Genomic DNA, 22045 nt, shown 5'->3' on the forward strand with positions numbered 1-22045 from the left:
CTAGGCAGCTGATGGAGAAGTGGCAAAAGCAAGTGTCACTTCTCAGCAGCAGGTCGGGACAGGACTGTGCTGCTTTGGGCAGCCCACGGAGCCTGCCAGGCTTGTTGCTACAGTGGGTCATCAGCAGTTCTCACCCAAAGGTGAGCTTGGAAGCTTAGGCACCTTTCTGTATAAGTGAATAGAGTAAAACCCCTGACCTGAACACTTGCAGCACCTGGAAATATCTTGATTCAGAGCTGCATTTTACAGCTTGGTTCAGTTGCAGAATTATCAGAAGTTACTCTCTAGGTTACTTCCTCTTCCTTTATTTATTTGTAACCATTTTCTTTTTTTTCCTTTTTTTTTTTTTTCTTTCCTTTTTTTTTTGACATTCATCATCCATTTCTGGTCTGAATCAGCAGCTGTTAAGTTTTTCCTCACACAGATAACTGTGGCTGAGATGACAATGTAAATACAGAGGAGTTTTCTCTGACCCTCTTTGTAATTTTTCTCTTTGTAGGAAAAGATGTTCAGGTTGTAGTAAGAGTACAAAAAAATACATTAATCTTTATTAAACCGGTAGAGCCAATTGACATGGCTTGGACTGGCTGCTTCCTCCCTTTTCCCTTAATGCCCATCCACTGCTTCCTCCCCTCTCCTCTCTTTGGACACTGTGTTTGAAAGCTGCACGCACACTCCCTACAGGCTGGGACAGAGGATGATAGGGGAAACGTCTGGATGCACTTAGTCCAATTAAGTGTTGGCATCACATTCAGTCTTTCCAAAGAGCACGTAGGAAACTGTAAATGTAAGGCAGGCCACTGTGAATTGATGTGTCCCCATTTACATTTCCTTGCATCAAGTCACAAACAGAGTAGGTATTAATTGTCATCAAGTGCACTGTCACAAAACCCTCTTTAATATAATTCACAAGTGTTCTGCTAAAACCTTTAGTCTTTCAGCAGATCAGTTCCATAATCCCGTGCCACTGATGAGTTTTGGCAGAGACGAAGAGCAAACTGTGTTTGCTGCTGACAACTCTGCCACACTTTCCGTTTTTAGCTGCTGCACCAGTACACAAAATCTGTAATGGCACTCCCTGCTGAATGTCATTTCAAACTGGCAGCATTCCTCCGAGCTGTGTGCTTACTGAGAGAGCTTTAACGCAAACAAACAGACACAAACGCGCCCCACAGATCACCCTGTGCCACCCGGCTTTTCCTAACACCGCTCCTCTGACAGGAAGATTTTGTGGCATAAAGCCAAGCTGAACACAGAGCCAGCTTGTGCCTCACTCCCACAGATGGTGCCATGACATCTGTGGGGCCTCCTGAGCCAGGACAGTAGAAATACATGGGGTCCCCTGCACAGAGACTCACAGCCCAGGCAGAGAGCACTCACAAGTTAACTCTGGGGTAAGAACGCAGCCACGGAGGAGGGACAAGAACAGCCAACTCTCTCCCATTTCTTTCTTTCTTTCTTTTTTTCATAAACAACTAAATCTTGTTCTTCCTGCTGCTGAGAAAACTCCTTCAAAAATGAATGAGACTAGTCATGTAACTGAATTAAGGGTCAGCTTACAGTGTTATTAAATTAAATGCTTTTATATACAGTAACTGAAGAGCTTGGTAGGATTCACGAAACTGGATTCAGACTTCCCTTGATATTTTCCAAAGTGGTTAGGAGGGTTTAAGGATCTAAACAGAACAAACTCATAAAGCCATGCTTTGCACACTGCAACATCTAAAACATCAGCATACTTCCACATTGCTGCTATGGCTTTGCCTCCAACATGTGCTCACAGCTCTGATTAGATCCAACCGCAAATTCAGGACTAAATGTACTGAGACACATCCCCAGCTGATTCCAGTATAAACTGCATGTCCGGAATCTGACTGCACAGACAGGTCCACAGTCGCAGCATTCCAGCTATGCATCTCCAAGTTGTGTATTGATGCATAGAAAAGCGGGAATGCATTTGTGCCATATTCACATTGCTAGGACTGCTAAGCAAATAATTGTGAGAAGGAAAGAAAGAGAGCGAATGGATGCTATTGCCTTATCTGTAATAAAGGCTTAGTCCACCAAGTTTAAAATATTTAAAATATGCTCCTCAGGTATGCTTACACCCAGTCATCTCTGAAGACATGAAAAACCTCCTGTCACGCTTCTCAGGTCTGAAGAATACATCATGCTCATCACAGTGTGCCAAGACAAACAACCTGTGCTTCCAGTGCACATTTTGGTACCTGTACAATAGGGTGGCCCCCAGCAGATGCCTTCACAGCCCCTCGACTGCCTTCTGTCTCATAATGAGCTCGGTGGTGGGATTTCGGCTGCACTTCAATACGCAGTTCGTAAGGTCCTGAGTGAGATGGCAGCTGCCAATCAAGGGCAGGCAGGGATGGGCTATAATGGAAAGGAAAAAGTATTAAAAATTAACATCAAGTACAGTATGACAAACCACAAGCATCCAGAACTATTACTTTAGAGACCATGTTTCACAGTTCATCCTTCACCATCTTACATTCAAAATTTCATCAGAATGGATAATGCCACGACACAAGTAATTTAAGAGATAATGGTAATTCTATGAAGATTTATGGATTGAGCATAGTTGATAGTCCAGACGCTATCTAGTTTGTAAACAAAATGGAAAAACACTAGGAGGCAGCTTACAAAGATCTTAATATATTGATTCTTGAATCAATAGGACAAAGACAGGCAGAAAGATGGAGAGGAATTTTAGGTGAGAGTATTTCAGCTGCGAAGGACAACGCCAAACCAGCTCTGGACAAGTTACATGTTTAACTAATCCAATGGATTAAAACAAATCTGCATAGTTTACAAGCAATAACAAGGCCATTTCCCAGCTTTCTTGCAAACAAGAGAACATGTCAGAGGGTCTCAAAGCACAGTCGGTCTCTCACACACCACAAGGAAGCAAGACCTAAAGTCAAAACGTGGTTACAAATCCTACCAGTGATGACGCACAAGCCAGAAGAAAATCCAGCTCACTCTTCCGGCTCTGTATTGACTCAGCAATTACTAAAATATTAAGGACTCATTACTATCACAAAAGCAAGCAGAACTGACAGTATGCAATAGTGAGGGAGCGTCATTCTTAGAAACCCACATCCAGAGTAAAACCACACTTGAAAACATTGGCAGGAGAGCTCAGCTGCAAGAAATGCCACACAGATGCTCTGGGGAAAATGAGAAAGAAAAGAACAAATGTTGTTGAAAAAGTACACAAATGTATTGATCTTAAAATCAAAGCAATAAGCTTCATGATCTGGAGCCCAGTCAGAGGCCGGCTGGCTGGGAGGTACCAGCTTCCTGCCCTGCCCTCAGGCCCTGGTGCCAATGTGGTATGAGCAGCATGATGATGACCACAAGAAGTTGGCTGGGAGGGAGGGAGGGAGGGAGGGAGGAAGGGAGGGAGAAGATGCAGCAGAGCTTCTGTGCTGGGCACATTTATTACAGACACGTATCCATTTCAGTTCATTTTGTAATGTTTATCCAGTACTTATCACCAGCATATTTCACTTGTATCTGTTGCAGTACATGTGCGTGTGCACTTACAGGACTTAAGGTGGTGCCAAGATTTCCAACATTATCTTCTTCATTGCCTATAAATTTGCCTGTTTTAGTAACTTGAATGCCTATGGACAGGCACTACATTCATTACAGAAATCCACCAACCTCTGCAACAGTATCTCTGTAAATGGTGGGTACTTTACACTCCGTCATTCATTATCTCACAGCTAACACTTTTCACCTACTCCATCAGTGCCACTGCTGCCAGTCGTGCTGCTCTGGTTGGCGAGAGAAAGCTGGAGCCTCTGAGGGCTCACTGGAGACACTACATCCCAGATCCACACACATCCCAAACTTCCTGCTGCTCTGCTCTCCAGCCTTGCCCCAGAACAGACAGGGCCCACCCTGGGGACAAGGAGATGGGTGTTTCGACACAAGTCCACGCTGCTGCACAGCCAGGCACTGCTCAAGGCACTAAGAACGAACAATTCATCCAGGCAAGCTTTTAGGTAGGCAACAAATGGTATCGCGGAGTGGCACTAGCACCTCTTGCATGCTCTTCTGCTACTAGACACACAGCAAAAGAGCTAAGAACCACCTAAAAATTATACGTAATTGGCCACTGCCTATAGCCACTTTTCCTTGTCTAGTGCCCTACGTGCACATTCTTTAGTCTGAAAATCTCATTAAAAAAAATTTGGACAATCCATATTTGAGTAATGATGAGTGACAAGGCACAGAGCAAAACAGCTGTATCTCTCCTGGTGATGATCACCATACATTTTAAAACAGATGTTTCCGATTTTCAGTAAATTCTCACTTCATGGATCTTTTTCTTTCTTTTTCTTTTTTTTTTTTTTCTTTTTTCCTGAGAACACAACTTCTATCTGATTAAAGAAACATTAACATCACATTAAAAAGGCCCGCCGTAACTGGCAGCATGTAGCTTACAAGAGCAGACAGGTATTTTTTAGGATTCAGGGAATCATGGAGTAGTTCCATGACAAATCTTTTAAAATAACCAAAGCAACACACTTTCAAATTAACATCTAAAAATGTCAGTGTAATTAATTTATAAATATCATGTTTTCAAATAAAGCACGAAAATAAAAATACAGTTTGCTGCTAGTTTGCAATCTATCATCAGAATTCCAGACTACCACCTGACCAGTTATAAATTGACAATTAATGACAGTTTTCCTGATAAAGGAAGCAGAGTGATGCATTTGACAGTGTCACTGGCTGGGGTTGCAAGAGCTATTTCCTATGTTAGGTTATCTTCACCACGCACTTAATTTCCTGCAGCTAAATGTGGTTAAAGAAAAAAAAAATCACATAGCAAATTGTGTAGTGGTAAACTGAAATCTAGTTTCTGCAAGCAGACTTTATCAATTTGAAAACTACTTCAACTAGCGAGCATCACGTGGAAGGGAGTTGAGCCGCTCCACTAGCAAGGGGAGAGAAAGAAAAGATCTTCACACGGTCTTCATATCAAATATGCATCGGTGTATTTCCCTCTGACTGAATTTTCCACCAACTGAAAATCTGTCCTATTCCATTCTACATCACAATAAATCTTACAGTATTCATTCAAAATGTTGTAACGAGACGTTATTGTTTCAAGGCAGGTTCACCAAATCTGATGGGAGACTGTAAAAAACTTGCTCAATGTAACTACGTCCTACATAAATCAGATTACAAAACAGATGAATTGTGATTTATTTTGCATACGCCAGATACACAACATGATTAAATCATAAACAGATTATCGAGTCTGGCTGACTTCTGCCTTTAGCAGAAAGATTTATCAAGTTACAGGGTAGGAAAAGAAAAAGATATTAAGCAGCATAATGGAATATAGGCAGAGGAAACAAAGCCAGAAACTTCTATTAAACTTTGCAAAGGTGTTTAAACCCCATTTTGATGGTTGTGCATTTGGGAATTAAACTGACATTACACTTTCACCGCATAAGCTACTAGATGTGCAAGGTCACTTGCAAAACACTTGCAACCGTTTTTGCTCTTGGCTATGCGGTTCTTCAAAGGGCTTCAGTTGGTCTTGAAAATAGAGGAATCCTGCTCCTTCACCAGGTGTCACAGCATGAAGTCATCTACTGAAGACAGTGTTATGACAGCAGCAGGAGCTGCTGCCCCAAGGAGCAAAGTGGAAAGTGTTTTTCAACATTTGAAGTAAAGCAAGTGACGTAGCTGAGGGTGGCTGAGACTTGCTGAGTTCCACTGAACTTTAGAAATAAAGGCACAAACTAGAGAAACCACAGGGCTGCTGAACCTTCTAACACACTGCTAAGTTTGCCCCTGCTTCAACTGTACACCAAATGCAAATATGGATATGATTTATCACTTATTACACATCTTGTGTTAAAATGAATGGTTGTTAAAAATCCTTGCATGCTTTTCAGAAGAGTAAGAAAACAGCGCGGGTTCCACTGACTTGTGGTCTGAGAAATATACTTGCTTTATATTTCACTTCTGAGTGGACTTTTTTTTCTTCTTTAATTTCCTGTCTGACAATTGAGAAACCTGGCTGCGAGCTGTTAAAATAGATGCTGCATCCCACCCCAGACTTGGCTGTGCTTTACTGGCATGCAGAGCAATTTGCTCCTCCATGAAGTCCATGCAGAGCTTTGGCATTCCTCACACTGAGATCCAAGAGCACAAGTCATCATCATGCTCAGGGACAGATAATACACATCACAACCATCCTGAAAGATAACATTCAGAGACAGATTTGCATAGGAAATGCTTCACTTGTTGACTTAGGTTTAGAGACAGAACAAGTCACTACTGCCACACGAATGGCAGCAGCAAGTGGCTCATGTCGCATCTCTGCTTACTCCGAATTTAGTATCACATGGTGCTGAAATGAGCTTGTGAAGGCAGATGATTAATAAAGAGCTCACAGGGGTGTCTAAATGAACTGAGAAGCGGTCATAAGAAAGTGTGGGGAGGATTTAAATCAGACAAACAAAAAGGTTTGCTGAGACAAGTTTCCAAGCAGGCCTACACAACTAAATGCTGGTGCCACATGGTGGCAGACTCAACTTGTTGGAGCTTGAAGATGGAGCATGAATAGAGCAGGGAAAAGGCTGGATAGGTTCTCCCCCGCCCCCTCCTTCTGCCCCCAGTTAACACCAACTAGTCCTAGACCAGTCCACTGACACAGACAAAAGCAAAGTGTGCTTTTGAAACTGGAGGACAGCCAAGCATTCTCTATATGCAAATTACAGACTCCATATGTAAAGCTACATGTCTCTCTCTGTGGGTTCAAGAACTTGTATGCATTATTTTTCAAGCTGAAAAAAAAAGACTGCAGCTAAAAAAGTTGTGGATTTCAGCTGTTAAAAAAAAAAAAAAAAAAAGTACAAAAACATACAGTAGGGAGCTTTTATAAGCCACCTGGAACTGTCTGTCTATTCCTGGAAGTGCCTTTTGGTGGTAGACCTCATACATGCCATACATCTGACCAACAAACCCAAACGTTTCTCTTCTCCCCTTCCCCCAAATACACTACATCTGAAGAACATTGTTACACGCCAACACATTTACTGGATTAAACTGATTAAAGCATATAAAGAAGCTGTGACTTTTCAATGAATAAGAAGTTGTGTTAGTTGAAGAGAGTAGCTAAAGAAGACGTAAAAAGATGTAAGATACTCAAAAATCCGACATTTTCATGACTGCCAATCCTTTCTGCTAAAGTAAATAGTGACTTGGGATATGCAAATGAGTGGGTAAGAAATAAAAAGCAGACCCTTAATTTTGGAAAGAGTCCCAGATACTGTGTTGTTGGTATATCCTCATATCCAATGGGAACTCAAGCTCTGTAATTCCATGCTGCGTTTGACATTTTTGCCCGTGAGAGGCTCTCATTCACAGTGTAAGAATAAGTGATATAACAGTACTAGAGAAAAGAAAGCAATTGTTTCAGAGATGGTTTGGGAAAGTACAGAGTATCACCTGCCTGTACAAGAAATGACAGATGACAGAATGCTTCTCCTGGTACACAGAGGTCTGGAAGAGGTATGATTGCCTTTGCCACCTCACGGTTGGCTCTGAAGCTTCCCATGTAAATCTCCGCTTGTTCTGTCAATATTTTCTACACCCAAAGCCTTGGACTCAAGACCACAAGTTGCAGCTCAAGAATGGAGACAAAGCCCAGTGCCAAACCCATGCCAGCCCGGGGCTCTGTCCTCCCATTCTCCCTCATCAGACTCAGCACCTGCATGCCAACTGCCATGCAGCAATCTGGCTGCATGCTGGTAGCCCTTGGTGGAGGCCTGTCAGCCAAAGCCTGCTCTGAAGAGCCCACAGCTGGCAATCTGGGATGAGCTTCTAAACTGAACGATTGCACAGTCCTCTTCAGAAATCAGAAGAAATCTGTATTTCCACTGAGCCATGCATTACTCTCTACACTTATTATTCCCTATTCTTCTAGTGCTTGAAAATACAAAATTTGATTTTTAATTGTGAGAAATAAAAAATCCATCAGTTTTAGAAGTAATATTTAAAAAACTGTTTCTTTTTCAGATTAACGCCTGCCATAAAAACATGAAAAAAGAGACATCTACATGCTCGGCTGGTGCTGCTGGAGCCTATTTCCCCCTGCTCTCAAATACAGGAGGAAGGAAGAGAAGGAGGGAAAGGCATCAGTGATTTTCCAAGGCACGCTTGCTTTTGATGAAAATGTAATGTGTATTCAGGAAGAGACAGAGGAGGTAATCAAATATGGTTATCTCAAAATCATTACAATCGGGTAGATTTTGGAGCCTGAGTTGTTTGTTGGAACCTACCCCTGAAGTCCCAGCAGTTGAAATAGAACAGATGTGTAAAATAACAGGAAAAAAAAAAATCCAGATCTGTTGTGACAAATTCTTAACCAATTTTTTTGGAAAGATTTAAAATAACACAGTTTCTGTTGCGTAGGCTGTGATCCTGTTGACGTCCGTGCTCAGTTGCCCGGCACTTTCATATACATAAAATTAGAGGTATTTTCGGTGGGAGGAAGCATGGTCAGTGTATCTGATTGGTAAAATTACTTAAAATCACATTTCAGCGTTAACTTCCAACTGCCCTAGAGCACGAGTTAATGAGATCACATGGAAACATATTGCGAACCAGGAAACATATTTTATACGAGACCAAAACAGTGGAAAAAAATGTTAAATACACAACGTAGTGGGGCTCCGTTTTGTACGCTTCACCTTTCTTGTTTGTGTTAGCACACAGGAATGCTGGGTGCCTTCTGACTGACTACAACAAAGCACATAAGGGCGGCTCTCTGCAACAGAAAGATAAAAGCGTGTTTGGTCAAACTCTCGCATTGTTGCCCTTGAAGTCTTTGGAAAATCAGCAAATGTCCTGTCATTATGATGAACTCAAATTCCTTTACACCTTTGGTACGAGAACACAAATGGCTCTTTTTAAATACGTAGGAAGGCTTTGATAGATTTGCTGGGACTGAAAAGTATCCACCCCCAGCACTGAGTGCTCACCTCTGGCTGGCTCCAGCAAACCCAATAGTATGGCCACATTTCCCAGTTCTGAGATGGGCCAAGGCCCTGCAAGGAGCTTAGACAGTGCCGAGAAGAAAAGATAGGGAGTGATAAAGAAGGCAAAGGACAGCATTACACAGAATCATAGAATGAATATCTTGTAATGGTTTGCATTGGAAAGGTCTCAAAGATCACTGAGTCCCAACTCCCCTGTTGCCAATAGGCTTGCCAGCTATTAGATCAAGTACTAGACCAGGTTGCCCAGGGTCCCATCCAACCTATCCTTGAGCACCTTGAGGGACAGGACATCCACAACCCCTCCTGGCAGCCTGTTCCAGCACCTCACTATCCTCTTTGTGAAAAATTCCCCCCTGCCATCTAATACAAATCTCCCCTCCTTTAGTTTAAAGCCATTCCTCCTCATCCTATTACTATCATCTGCCCATGTAAAAAGTTCATTTCTCTCCTGTTCGTAATCTTCCTTTCAATACTGGAAGGCTGCAATGAGGTTTCCCTGTAGCCTTCTGCTCTCCAGGCTGAACAAGCTGAGCTCCTGCAGCCTGTCTTCATAGGAAAGGTGTTCGAGCCGTATGATCATCCTCATGGCTCTCCTCTGGACACTTTCCAAAAAAAAAAAAAAAGGGGGGGGGGAAAAAAAAGGCTCCACATCTTTCCTGCATTGACAGCCCCAGATTAGGGCACAGTACTCCAGGTTTGGCCTCACAAGGGCCACCCCACTTATTCAGAATTCAGACCAGGATACAACTGGCCTTCCAGGCTGCAGTGTGGTGTAACATTAAGTGCCACAGACTGCTAAGCTTAAGTTTTTGGACACAGAACACGTCAGAGAGCTGCTAGATGGAGAAAAATGAGTCTGGCAATGCTAAGAGCCAAGGACACTGCAGCTGTGTGTCCAGTTTCTTAGAGCAGAGTCTTCCTATGATGAACAAATGTGACAAGAATTACTAGCTTACAGATAAAGTTTCTTCCTTAAACAAAAAATAGAGGGGAAGGGATGAAAAAAGAAAACCAGCGTCCAACAAAGATTGGCAAGAAGCTTCCAGATAAAGGTTCAGATGAAGTAAATGCTGAAACATGTAGAAGAACCACATTCTGTTTGTATTCACAGTCTATAACAAACAAAATAATGGGAACACCTCTTATTCCTGCAACAAAAATGTATTTGGATACAATGAACCACTGAAGTAAAACCTCAGTTTGATGGTACCAAATAGACCCACTGCCAGACAAAATTCTGAATACCCCTGAATATCCTATTTCCACACTGGCCAGACTGGGGCCTGTTCCCATTCACAACCAACATATAATCAACTCCTGGAAAAGCCTTTTAACCTTTCAAGGATTTACTCATGATTGTGCCACACCAACAACAGAGGCAGCATCACGATAAACATCTAAATGGAATGAGTCAGTGGGAAGATTTGGCAGGAAGCAGATACAGGAAGGGGAAGGAGGAAAGAAAAGAATACAATAAAGGTATTAGCAGGATCGTCCTCTAAGCTGGGGTTGCTTACCTCATGTAGGATGTAGGAGACAGAGACTTTGGTTTGGCCCACTGGTAGGGATGCTGTGGCACAGACAAGTACTGCTCGCAGAAGTTTCCTTTCCTGATATGCTGAAAGCTAGAGAAGTCTTCTGGTGACAAATCGGCAGTTGGCGATATGGTCCCATGATCCTCGCCAGCCGGTTCAGTTTTGAGAGTCATGGATGGGGTGTGGTCAATGGCAGTCTTCCTTGACTTGATGGGAATCCCATCATTCATATCTATTGTGCTGTCGGTGGTGAGAGCATTTATGGCAGCCACAATTGCAGAGCTGGTATACTGGTTGGTGTTTCCCAGCCATGTCTCATCTGTAACACTCACACGCGGTGAGTTTTGTGGTGAAGGCGTGGGGGAGTGATGTGGTGAGTAGGAGGTCTGCCGGCCATTGAGGCTGTACTTTCTCTTGTTGCAGGGAGATGGAGGCCTGGAGTTGCGAGCCCCCAGCCAGTTCTCCTCCGTGATGCTTGTCCTGGGAGATGTCGATGGTGAGTGCCTTGGAGAATTGAGCAAAGTGCAGGCCACCATGCCACGTTGGTACCCTTCCTCTGTGTCGGTGGTCTTTGGAGAGACGCATGGGGACTGCCATGGAGAGGTCTGGGGTGAAGTGTATGGATATGAGTAGTTGGACTCATAGGAAGACGCTTCAGAGTTGCAGCTTCTGGAAGACAAGCTACTAGCTGGACTCAGGCAGGATGGGTCTCTGTATGCCTCAAGGTTTGGTAAGTTCAAAGTGGCAGTGGAAGGTGATCTCTTGGCATTTGGGATGGCCTCCTCAACCTCATCATGGAAAAACTGGTTGTTGTTATGATGCAGTCCCATGTAAGAAGTGATCTCAATTCTAGGGCTCTCCAGAGCTGGAGCTCCATTGGGTCTGATGTTTGGAGGCAGGTAATACTCGGAAGCCCCGCTGTCAATGTGTCCTCCATATCCAGAAGGATGATTTGTTGATGGGACAACTGAAATTATGGGATTTGATGTCTGAAGGCCATGACATGGAGTTGACAATGAGGAATGCGCCACATTTAGAGGCAAGCCAGCATTTACGTTTGAAGATGTATAATTATAGTGTTCTGGAAAACAAACAAACAAACAAAAAAGAATGATATGAAGTGCTGTACATAAACACTCACTTAATAACATACCAAGCTGGAATGGAGGAACATGACAAAACACACAAGAGCACAGCACTCCTTGACAACCCAGCAGAGTTAAGGGAGAAACTGATAACTGCATCTTTGAATGTCCTACTAATCGAGCAGCAAAAGAGAAGCCATCTTGGGAGGAGAATTTTTGTGGACTGAGGTTGGCCCAAAGACACGTAAACCTTCAGAGCAAAAAATTAACAGGGGTGCGTCAGCATTCAGAGACTGCAGTGCTGCACGAGCACGTGCTCTTACCTAAACAAGCTTTATTCCCTCCCTAAAAAGATGGAACACACACACAACACAGAAAAAAAAAGGAAAAAAAAAAAAAAAAGTAGAGGCGGGCCGCAATGATGCATGATGAAACGTATTCTACTAAAAAAAAAAAAAAAATTGTACACAACTAAAATTTCCATTACAGTGAGTTTCCAACCGGTTCCAGTTAACTAGGTTTTTGGAACAAGATGGATCTATTGACCTGCTCTGGTTTCTGGGACCACTTATTCTCCCGCCCAACTGACAGAGACCAGGTGAAAGATAAACACGGATGTCTTGCTACTCTGCGACTGATAAAATTCCACTAAAATTGCTGGTTCTTGCACATGCCACACTTAAACGCTGCCAGGAACACACTCTTGGCCAACTGTCTAACTGTGTAACAGCTCTGAGTGCATTAAGGCGATAGCATGATTGTTGTGGAAAACCTGAAAAGTGAGATCACATCACAGACCTGTGCCGATCTTGCACAGGGGACCAGCCAGATCTCTGCATGCCTCCATATCTGTTGTGCTATGCAGAACCGGCCCCTCACAGTCAGTCCTTAGGGATCATCCTCACTTCAGCCCCCCACTAACATGCTGGCAGGCCCACCATCAGCATGATGCCAGCTCCTCTGCCCTGCTCTGAGGCCTCATACAGGTCACTCTCAGTCTCCCAGAGACACCGGTGGGCTGTGCCTGGGCAGTTGGGCAGCTCTCAGTACTCCGACTGATCAGTATTCCTGCATGACCAGGACTCAGACCCCGCGCTGTCTTTCTGGCTCAGGGAGGCTCAGTCACCTCTACACTTGAGCCAGAGCCGCACAGGCTGGTATCTCTTGCCATGCCAGAAAAAGATGGCAAACCCCTTCTGTCAAGGATGACAGCTGCTGAATCTGGAGAATAGGTAATGCTGCTCTGTAGGTTTGTAGGTAGCAGGTTGGAAATAATCCCAGCTGCAGCTCCAAGCAGCCTTCTCAGAGGTCAGTCCTGGCAGCAGCACTTCCCCACATGACAGAGGGAAACTCTGTCCCCCAGCCAGAGCTGGCCTCCATGAGGAACTAATTTCTGTCCCCTCTGGGAGGCAAGCTCCTGATGGAGGCCACTGCCCACCTTCCCTGTGTGGAGGGCAAAGCTCTGCTATTTACCACAGCTGTTATTCCCAACACGAACTGCTCCCAGGAGCACTGTGGATGCAAACGAGCCTCCAAGATGGTTATGCCAGCCAGCGCAGTCAGCTATTCTCTTTCTTTGTTTATCAGCTCAGCCCTCTCTGGTATCATCCTCCAGCCATCCTGTGATCACATTTCTCACTGGCAACGAATCCAAGACAAACAGCACTTACAAAAAATTAATGTGCCTTAGCAGTTTCACAGCTGCTCTGTGATGTTCCAGCTGATTTACACCACGTCAGGTAATATTTACAAACAATGAGAAACTACGTATTTTCAACTCACTTTCTATTCTGCCATCAGCAACCAGTCACTCAGTGAGGAAGGGTCACCAAATTGCTCCAGAACATGCTACATATAAAACTGGAATGTTCAAAACACGATACAGCTTCACACATTATTTAAACTATGGAACTATGGAATAAGAGGTGCTCCTCTGACAAGATTCCTCTGACTGCAGTGGCCTGGTGAGACAGAAGTCTACCAAGGGGATGGGAGACCTCTCCTTCCAAAATGAGTCACCTTTTCTTGATGACCTACCACACGGCAGCACTGCTCACAGCCACCACAAACACTACCCACCTCCTTGTTGTTCTTCATGGGGAAAAACACTGAAGCAGTCAGACCCTTGCTGTTTCAGAAAGGAGCTCAGAGAAGGGATCTAAGCAGTGCCTCCGAGGCAGCTTCAGCCTCTTTCTGCTTTCCCTGGCTCCAGAGGACGGCACACCTCCAGCTACTGGGATGCTGCCTGACTCCTCCTGAAAACATCCCTACATCGCCCTATTGCACAACTTGGTCCCTAGCATGCAGTCAGACACAGCAAGCAGATGCTCTGTGCCCACCAGGTGGGCTTCATACACAGGCTGCCTGCAGCATCAGTGTCTTAGTTATTATAATTAATAAATAAATCAACAGTGATCACTATTACCTGAATGAAAAGTACGGCATCCTAGAATATCTCATGCACAACTAGGATAAAAATCAGACACCAAAATCTTCCAGAGATGTGCAGCCCAGGCCAAGCAGGCAGTGTGTAGAAAATACACCCAACAAATGCAAAAGCCCGAATGCAAGAACTAGGAACAAGACCAAGTTCTTGGCTTGTTAGCTAAAAGCCACCAGCTACAATTTCTAAAGAAGTTATGTTCCCATCCTCAGTTAATGTTTGTACACAATACATCGAGCACACACAGTCAGCACTCATAACACACTGATGTTTTCCTCACAAAGAAAAACCTTCTCACAAAAGTGAATAGGACACGGAAATAAAATGCCTGTCTCTCAAGGGGTAAGTGGCTACACAGGCGCAAAGCCGTGGCACATAAAACAGCAGCCCATGAGCAGTGGGGTATTTTGACAGCACCAATAGGGTTGAAAAGAAGGTAAAGTTTTAGCATGGATGGTCTCTGCTATTACCATGACCCTGACCCATTGGGTCACCCCCTGCTCAGGGTACCCACAGGCCTAGGGAATGCTGCTCACAGGCATTAACTTATGCTATTCACTACAAAGACATTTTCATTTTAGTTTACCCCAACATCCTGAGCTAAACCCCAGCCATCAGGCCAGCTTCTATACGTCTGCAGTAATTTTGTTACCACTGTGCCCATGCTTGCATTAGGTTTAACTAGGACAAGAAACTGGATTCCTCCTCCATTTGTAAGCACATCTTCATGTATTACGTTTCACTTTGTGGCAACATTAAAAAAAATCTTTTTTTTTTCTCTCTCTAGTTAATTCCACAGATCACAGACTTTATTCCTTTCTATAATTAACAGGCTGATCCTACAAATCATTGGGCACTATCACAGTCTTTATTTATACTCTTTAAATAGGAACGCTTAACACCCTCAGCTCAAAGGGGCTTCAGAGAGGCAGTAACTGTAACTGTGTTACACTGCAAAACATTGAGTCCCATCTAGCTGGGTGCTGAAGTTCATGCTTTCAGCACTGCCTCTTCTCACCAGGACTTTGACACTTCATTTGTTCGGACTCCTCCTCTTTCTAGATGCCTAATTACATCTGTAATGCCTGGTGTGACACTCTTCAAACCTCATTTTCTAAAACCGAGAAGCTCCTTGCAACCGTTTGGAATCTGAAGGCTTGCTGGAGTGCAGAGTGACAGGGGAGCACTGTGCGCAGCTGCGTCCCAGCGCGCTGCAATACACGGGCAAGGATGTGGGAACATGCCTCGATTTAAAGACAAAAGTTCTGGCTGAGAAACTGAGACAGCATCAAATCGTTCGCTTACACACGAACTTTTTAGGGTGACCTGCTAACACTGAAATTATAACAGCCGGCCTCGGACCGGGAAACGACGACAGCTTTCTGCGCGTGTCCGTTCTGGGCTCACTCACCCCGTTTCTACTTCAAGTATTGCAAGAAAGTCGCAGAGCAGCAGCCGCGCAGAGGGTTGGCAGCAGCGACCCGCGACAAATCCAGGACCGTTATTTTGGTTTACAAATGACCTTCAGGCAACCCCGAGCCCAACCCGCTCCAGATCACGGCAGGAGGGCTCTGAGCGGGCCCCGCTCTCCCACTGCCGCCCCGCATCCGCAGACCCCCTCCCCTGGCAGCCAGCGAGGACAGCTCGGTCGGAACCTCAGAAAAGCTCCCGCTGTTTGAACAACTCCGAACAATCGCGAAGTTTAAAACATTCCTCGCAGCCGCCTCCAGCGCGGCTCCCCTCCGAGTCACAAGGGCACCGAAAGAGAAAGCGTCGGGCGGCCGCGGGCACCGTTCAGTTCGGTTCGCTTTCTTCCCGGCTGCGCGGAGCACGAGCATCGGTCCCGCCGCTCCCCCACTCCAGCCCGCCGCCCCCGGCCGCCGCACGCCGACTCCGCTCGGGAAGGACCCCCTCGGAAGAGCCGCACCGCCCCGTCCCGGCACGTCTCCGCCGGGGCCGGCCGGCCGCAGCATCCCTCCTACTCGGCGACGCTGCCCCCGCCGCCTCTCGCCGTGACCCACCTCCGCCTCCTCCCTCATCGCTGTGCTTGAACTCGAAGAGAAAATCAAAATCAAACTCCTGCTCGGCCTCCACGCCGGTCATGCCTTCCGCCGCCCGCGGTGACACCCGCCCCGTTCCGGCACCCGGCTGGCGGCGGCTCGGCCCCCTGCTCGCCCCCGTCGGGCCCGCCCCGTCGCGCGGGGACACCTGCTGCCGTGGCTGGGCTCTCGCTCCGCGGCGCTGGGCTGCGCGGCCGGCACGGCGGCCCGGACTGCGGCAGAAGTAATGTGAGCCCTGCCCGACGGGCGGCCTCCGATCTCGCTATCGCCGCCGCCGCCTCTGATCCGCCTCCCTCGCTTTGTTGATGTTTCCGGGTCGATGCAAACCACCTCCCCTTCTACTCCCCCCACCTCTCCGGCGTCGTGCGCTCCTGGCGCGGGCCGCACGCCGTGGGACACCCCCCCCCCGCGAGCCCGCCCGCGTGGGCATCGAGGGCAGCGGGGAGGCAGGCGGCTTTCACCTGTGGTCACCCGAAGAAATGGCCATTGCCGCAGGTGCCGGGCAGCCTCGGGGAGCCGGGGAGCATTTGCCCCAGAGGAGCGGCGGGGTACGCTGCGCTTAGTGCCGCCCGGGTCCTTCCTCCGAGGGTTCCTCCGCTCCTCGTCTGTGAACCGGGAGGCTCCAGGCTGGGCTTATTATTATTATTATTTCGAATCTTACTTCGTTGCAGCACCCACTAGTGCCAGCTGCTATAAAAAGCGTGTTGAAGCGGGGCTCGCGAGTAGCAGTTCCTCGTGCTGGAAGGACGCGTCTCCGGGTCGAAGGGGACTTGCGGGGACTTCACCAATGCCCCCCCCGGCGACCTCACAAATGTCCTCCGCGGCGATGCGGAGCTGCCCTGTCCCGCAGAACTCTGCTGCTCGAGGCGGCTGAGGTCAAGCGGGCAGGAGGACGTAGTGTCCACCTGTGTTCAGAAACTCGTGCCATTTAGAGCCCGTTCTGAAGGCTCCGATGTACAAACGACTTCCCCGACCCAGCAATTGGGGCTCGCTGCTGCTGTGGAGCTCGCAGGATTGAAGGCCAGATTTCAAAAGGAATAGTTTTTAAAGCAGTTATGGAAACGGTATTCCCTTAATAAACCGAGGGAATACCATTTTCCAGGCTCATGGCTGAAATCTCCACTACAAAGTGCCAGGAAAACACACTTTTTTTCCATCTGAGCTTCTCGTGCTTTTTCCCCTCCCCACTGGGCCGGGCCGCGCTGAAGCCCAGACGTGCTTCAGGCGGCTCGACGGCAGCCGGAGCTCACCGGGACCCCAGGGGAAGGTGTCTACGCTGGGACAGAAGCGGGAGGTCATTGGGCGGGCCGGACCCAGGCGTCAAGAGCCACTGGGCTGCCACCGGTCCCCACTTCCACACGTGCTCGGGGTGAATCACCCGAGTGCGCAAAAGCCTCGGCAGCAGCGGAGCCGCTCCGCGTGGAACTGCCGTCTCGGCGGGGCCGCAATTCTTCCGGATGCAGAACAGGCTGGAGACGAGCTGGATGTTATGTGTCACCACGCACAGCCTCGGTCCGACAGCACGGACCGCGTGTGCCGCCCTGCCCGCATGTGGTACCTGCATGTCGGTGATTTGTCCCAGACTGTGTACGGAGCGTCTGACGGCTCCCAGAATATCACTGCCGTCAGTAAAACGTTTTCATTGGCACTTTTCCCCTGGGGGAAGAGGAAAGGTGCACAGAGGGGTAAAATTAAAGTGATGTCGTGTGTAGGAACAGAAGTAAAGGTTAACGGGCCACTTAAAAACCTTAATGCCGTTAAAGTGGGCAGAGCAAAAGGAGTGAGCCTGAAACTCAGCCCCAGGCGTCCCTGTGGTAAACCTGGGCATCCTCAACGCCTCCGGGCACAGAGCAGCCCCACCCCGCAGGCCGCAGCACGCAGCCCGAGGGAGACTTGAAATGGCACACAGCGTTAAGCCCCGGTTATACGCTGGGCTCCGCACCCCGCAGGGTCCTAGGAGAAGAGCGGGGTCTGTGGGGCTGTGCCCGCTCCTTCTGCTGGGACCCTTTGTTTGAGTTCCTTCCCAAACAGTTGTAAAATTGCCCATTTTCTTTGGTTGTCATCACTTGGCTATCAGGAGGCACCTCATTTTGCAGGCAGCGATCTTGACCTGTGGGGTTCCCTGACGTGTTTCCTGCATGGGGACACAGCTTTTGGCCTTGTTCTCTTAGTCTCTTAAAAATACATCCACGTGGCACAGCTACCGAGGAGGGCTGCTGACATTTTAACACGGGCATCAGAAATGCCAGAGGACTAAAGAGGGGGAACCTCTTTGACAGGAGACTGAGCTCCTCGCGTGTCGTGAGCTGGTTCCTCACGTACTTCCCACGCGGGGGACATTCGCTGCCTGAAATCTCGAGTGCAGCCCTAAAGGATCCGAGGGGTCGAAGGGGGCAAAAGCCAACACCGTTGAGTTACAGCACTCATTAGCTGTCTTCTGAAAATGTGCTCGCCTGCTTCAAAAGCGGGGCTGCCGCTCATAGCTTGGGCATAGGCAGGGTCCCATCAACCGAAATAAACCCCTACGGTGAAAACTTCCATGTTAAAAAAGACATAAGAAGAAAGAAAGGAAGAAAAAAGTGAAAATAAAGAAAGAAACAAATAAGAAGAGGGGTCCTGCGTGTCTCTGCAGCTTCCTGGGTCAGATCCGAGCCGAGCTGCGGGATAAACCCCTCGCACTTGGACGCGACCCAGCCCCAACTTCTTCCCAGCTTTTGGTCCCAGCGGAGCGGAGGAGGCACCGGGTCGAGTCGGAGGCGGACCCGAGAGCCCGGCAGCCCGGGGCGCGGCCCGAACCCTCCGGGCTCGAAGCGATGCGCAGGGAGCATTCGCAGGGTCCCCAGCGGCCTCCCGCTCTGGCTCGAAAAGGCGACGTGCGAAAGCGTCGCCAGTGCGGTGCTGGGTAACGATGTTCCGGGGAGAGAAAAATGTTCCGACTGGCACAGGAGGTCGCAGCCGGTCCCCTCTCCAGCGGAACGCTGCTCCTGGCACCGAGACGTCCAGTCCGAACGAGCAACGACCGACAAAACCTTTCCCGAGCCCCAACGCCCGCGTCCTTTCTCTCTAGAAACTTTGCCGGCGTGTTTGCAGCGCTCTCTTTGCAGCGGGGTTACCGCGGGGCACCGCGAGCGGCAGCTCGGAGCCAGGGCAGAGTGAGCGGCCCCCCTCGGGGCCGGGACGTCCGTGTCGGCGGGGCGGGGGTCTGCCGCGGTGCGATGGGGAGGGCTCGGCGCTAGTGCGGCGCTGCCTCGGGCCCCTCTCGTGGGCGGCTTCCTACCGACCCTCTGCAAGGGAGCTGCGGTTACGGAGTACGTTCTGCCCTCCACCAAACCGATGAGATCCGAAACTGCGGGGTGTTCCCCGGTCGTTTCCCCCCGACCGGACCCAGCGCTCCCCGCGCCGTCCCCCGAGCCGGGACCGGGACCGCAGCCGGGTCCCGCGGGAGGCTCCCAGGAGCGGTGGCGCGGCCGAGCCGGCGCCGTGCGAGAGGCGAAGGAGACACCTATTGGCAAGCGGCCGCCGGCGAACCTCCGGCCCGCCGCGGGGAAACACCGGGGGACACCGCCGCCCGCCCTCCCGCCCGCCGCCCGTCGCACGTTACCTTCCTCCGCCGCCTTCATGGTGCTGCCGAGCAGGCGGGCTCCGTGCTGCGGGGCCGCCGGCGGCTTCTCTCTCCCGCTGGTTGCTGGATCCCGCGACGGCGGCGCGGCGGCGGCCGGCGGGGCAGCGCTTGGCATCCACCCGGCGGGACGGCGGAGCCCCGGCGCCGCGTCCGGGCCGCCCCCGGCCCCTCGGCGCCCGCCCGCGCCCGCGCCCCCCGCCCGCCTTCACGCCCCGGGGGCAGGGGCCGCGCCGCCCCCGACGCGGGAGCCGCAGCCGCGAAGGCACGGGAGCTCACCGCCACCGCCCCCCCGGGGCCGGGGCATGGAGGGGAGGGCGGTGTGCGAGGGGACTTGAGGCACTGCCCGCGCCGCGGCGGCGGGACGGGGCGGCGGGGCCGGCGGGCGCCGCTCGGCTGCCGGGTGCCGCAGGAGGTGACGGGGCGAGCGGGCGAGCGGAGCAGGGAAGTCTCGCTCTGACGCAGGGCTGCGCGCCCGGCGCCGCCTTTTTAAAGCTGGAAAACACCCCCCACCTCCCTTCCCCTCCCGGCCCCTCTCCCCGCCCCGGGATCGTGATGTCAGCCGGGCCTCGGCCAGCGGGAGGCGGGCACCGGCGGGCACCGACGGCCCCCCGTCCCCCGCCCGGTGCCACCGCTCGCGGGTCCCCGGGGCGCTCCTGGGAGAGCGGGCGAGTCGGGGTCGCGGGAGAAGGGAGAAGGAGCCGGGAAGAGAGGGAGACGGGGGGGAGGGGGGGGGGCTAGGGGGGAGAGGCGGCCCTGCATGCTGAAATCATTATGTAAAAAATCGCAGGCTTCCCCCGCTGTGGAAATTTGGAAAAGAGCATCAACTGGCAGGCAAGAGAGAGGAAAATCCCATTCTGCTAAATTACTAACAGACCCCGTGGACTCGGTTTCAGTCGCTTCAGATTTATTCTGATTATTTTATTTATTATTATTCTGTAAATATCTCAGCAACGCAGTTGCATCTCATCACTCCGTAGCGGGGGAAGGAGAGGCTTCCAGCCCGCGGCGGCTCCTCCTCCCGCCTCCGGGATGCCCCGGCTGCCCCGACGGGCGCGCCGCTCCCGCTCCGTCCTCCCTCTGCCCCACAGCTGGCAGGGCCGGGCCAGACTTTCCTGTTGGGATTAAACGGCGGATAGCGGGGAGTTGGGTTGGTTTGGAGCGTATCTGGCACATGAAAAAAAAATCATCGTAAATCTCGTGCGTGACACCCATATGTGGTTGAAAATAAACCCAATATAAACGAAACCCTGCCCGCTCCCGGGGAACGGGAGGCCACGGCGGATCGTTGGGGAGAACTCCTCCATTAAATCTGCAAGCAACAATACTCCCCACCGACGGGCGGGCCCTACGAGGAACTTCCCTCCCCCAGACGGAGCGACCCGCTCACGTCAGGAAAGGCAAAACCGAAGTAGAAAGGAGGACGGGCTCCACTCGAGAAAAACGCGGAGAGGCCGCCGCCGTTCCGCGGCCATCGGCCCCTTCCCACCTGCCCGCTGCCAGTCGGCGGCACCTCGGCTCGCCGCTGGGAGGGCCCGTCCGGGGTGCCGCCAGGGGGCGTGGGGGGCCGTTCGGCAGCGCCCCCTTCCTCCGTCCGCCCGTCACCGCCCGTCACCGCGGCCCCGACGGTGGCGGGTATCCCGGCGCAGCGCCCGGCGGTCGAGGCGAGCTCCGCGGTTCGGCTCGGAGCGCGGGCGGGTGCGAGCCGCGCTTTCTTCCTCGGGACTCTCCTTTCCTGGCCGCGCCTCCCCCCTCCCCCCTCGCCGCTGAAATGACGGAATCCCCCGTCTGTTTCCTCCTGTTTAATGCCGTTGCCCGGACCACCGTGGCTCCGCTCCAAGGCCTCGGAGCTGTCACGGGCGGTCGGCGGCGGCGGCGCAGCGCGGGTCTCCCCGGCCGCCCCCGGCCCCGACGCTTCGCTGCCGCCCCCGGCCCGGCCCGGCGCTCCCCACGCTGCGGCCCTGGGGCCGCCCGCTGCCGGCCCGCCTCCGCGCTGCTCCTCTGCCCGTCCCCCGCTCCGCCGCCTCCCGGGGTTTGTTTACAGCCGCTACTAGGAGAGAGACTGCTACACGGGTCTTATTTTAGGAGCTGGTGATGACTAACGGAGTTAAAAGGAGCTTAGTACAGAAAACAACCCTATTTTTAGACGGCTGTTGTTTCATTGAGTTATTGTAGCAAACGCGCCCTGGCCATTTTTAAAGCCGCTTCCCCGGTGCCGGGTCCTCTCCGCCGAGCGGCCGCGGGGCGCACACG

General features: G+C 50.4%; 1 protein-coding gene across 11 annotated transcripts in view; it reads right to left on the reverse strand.

The window, feature by feature from the left end:
• The window catches only part of NFATC1 (nuclear factor of activated T cells 1), a 111354-nt gene extending 91114 nt beyond the window's left edge, over positions 1-20240 (reverse strand). For 7 of the 11 annotated variants that reach the window (XM_015854793.3, XM_015854787.3, XM_085537705.1 and 4 more), the window contains exons 1-3: positions 19775-20240; positions 10568-11666; positions 2229-2388 (exon numbers count right to left, since the gene is read on the reverse strand). In XM_015854793.3, the coding sequence (XP_015710279.1) occupies positions 2229-2388; positions 10568-11666; positions 19775-19910 (1395 nt within the window). In that variant the 5' untranslated portion in view covers positions 19911-20240. Of the gene's footprint in view, positions 1-2228; positions 2389-10567; positions 11667-16134; positions 16402-19774 lie in introns of those variants that run through there. The other 4 variants (XR_014942687.1, XM_085537706.1, XM_085537704.1 and 1 more) reach the window with 3 other exon arrangements.
• Between the last annotated feature and the right edge of the window lie 1805 nt (positions 20241-22045).

This window comes from Coturnix japonica, chromosome 2 (assembly GCF_054131305.1).
Source record: "Coturnix japonica strain WE chromosome 2, WE-NBRP24, whole genome shotgun sequence".
Taxonomy (NCBI): domain Eukaryota; kingdom Metazoa; phylum Chordata; class Aves; order Galliformes; family Phasianidae; genus Coturnix; species Coturnix japonica.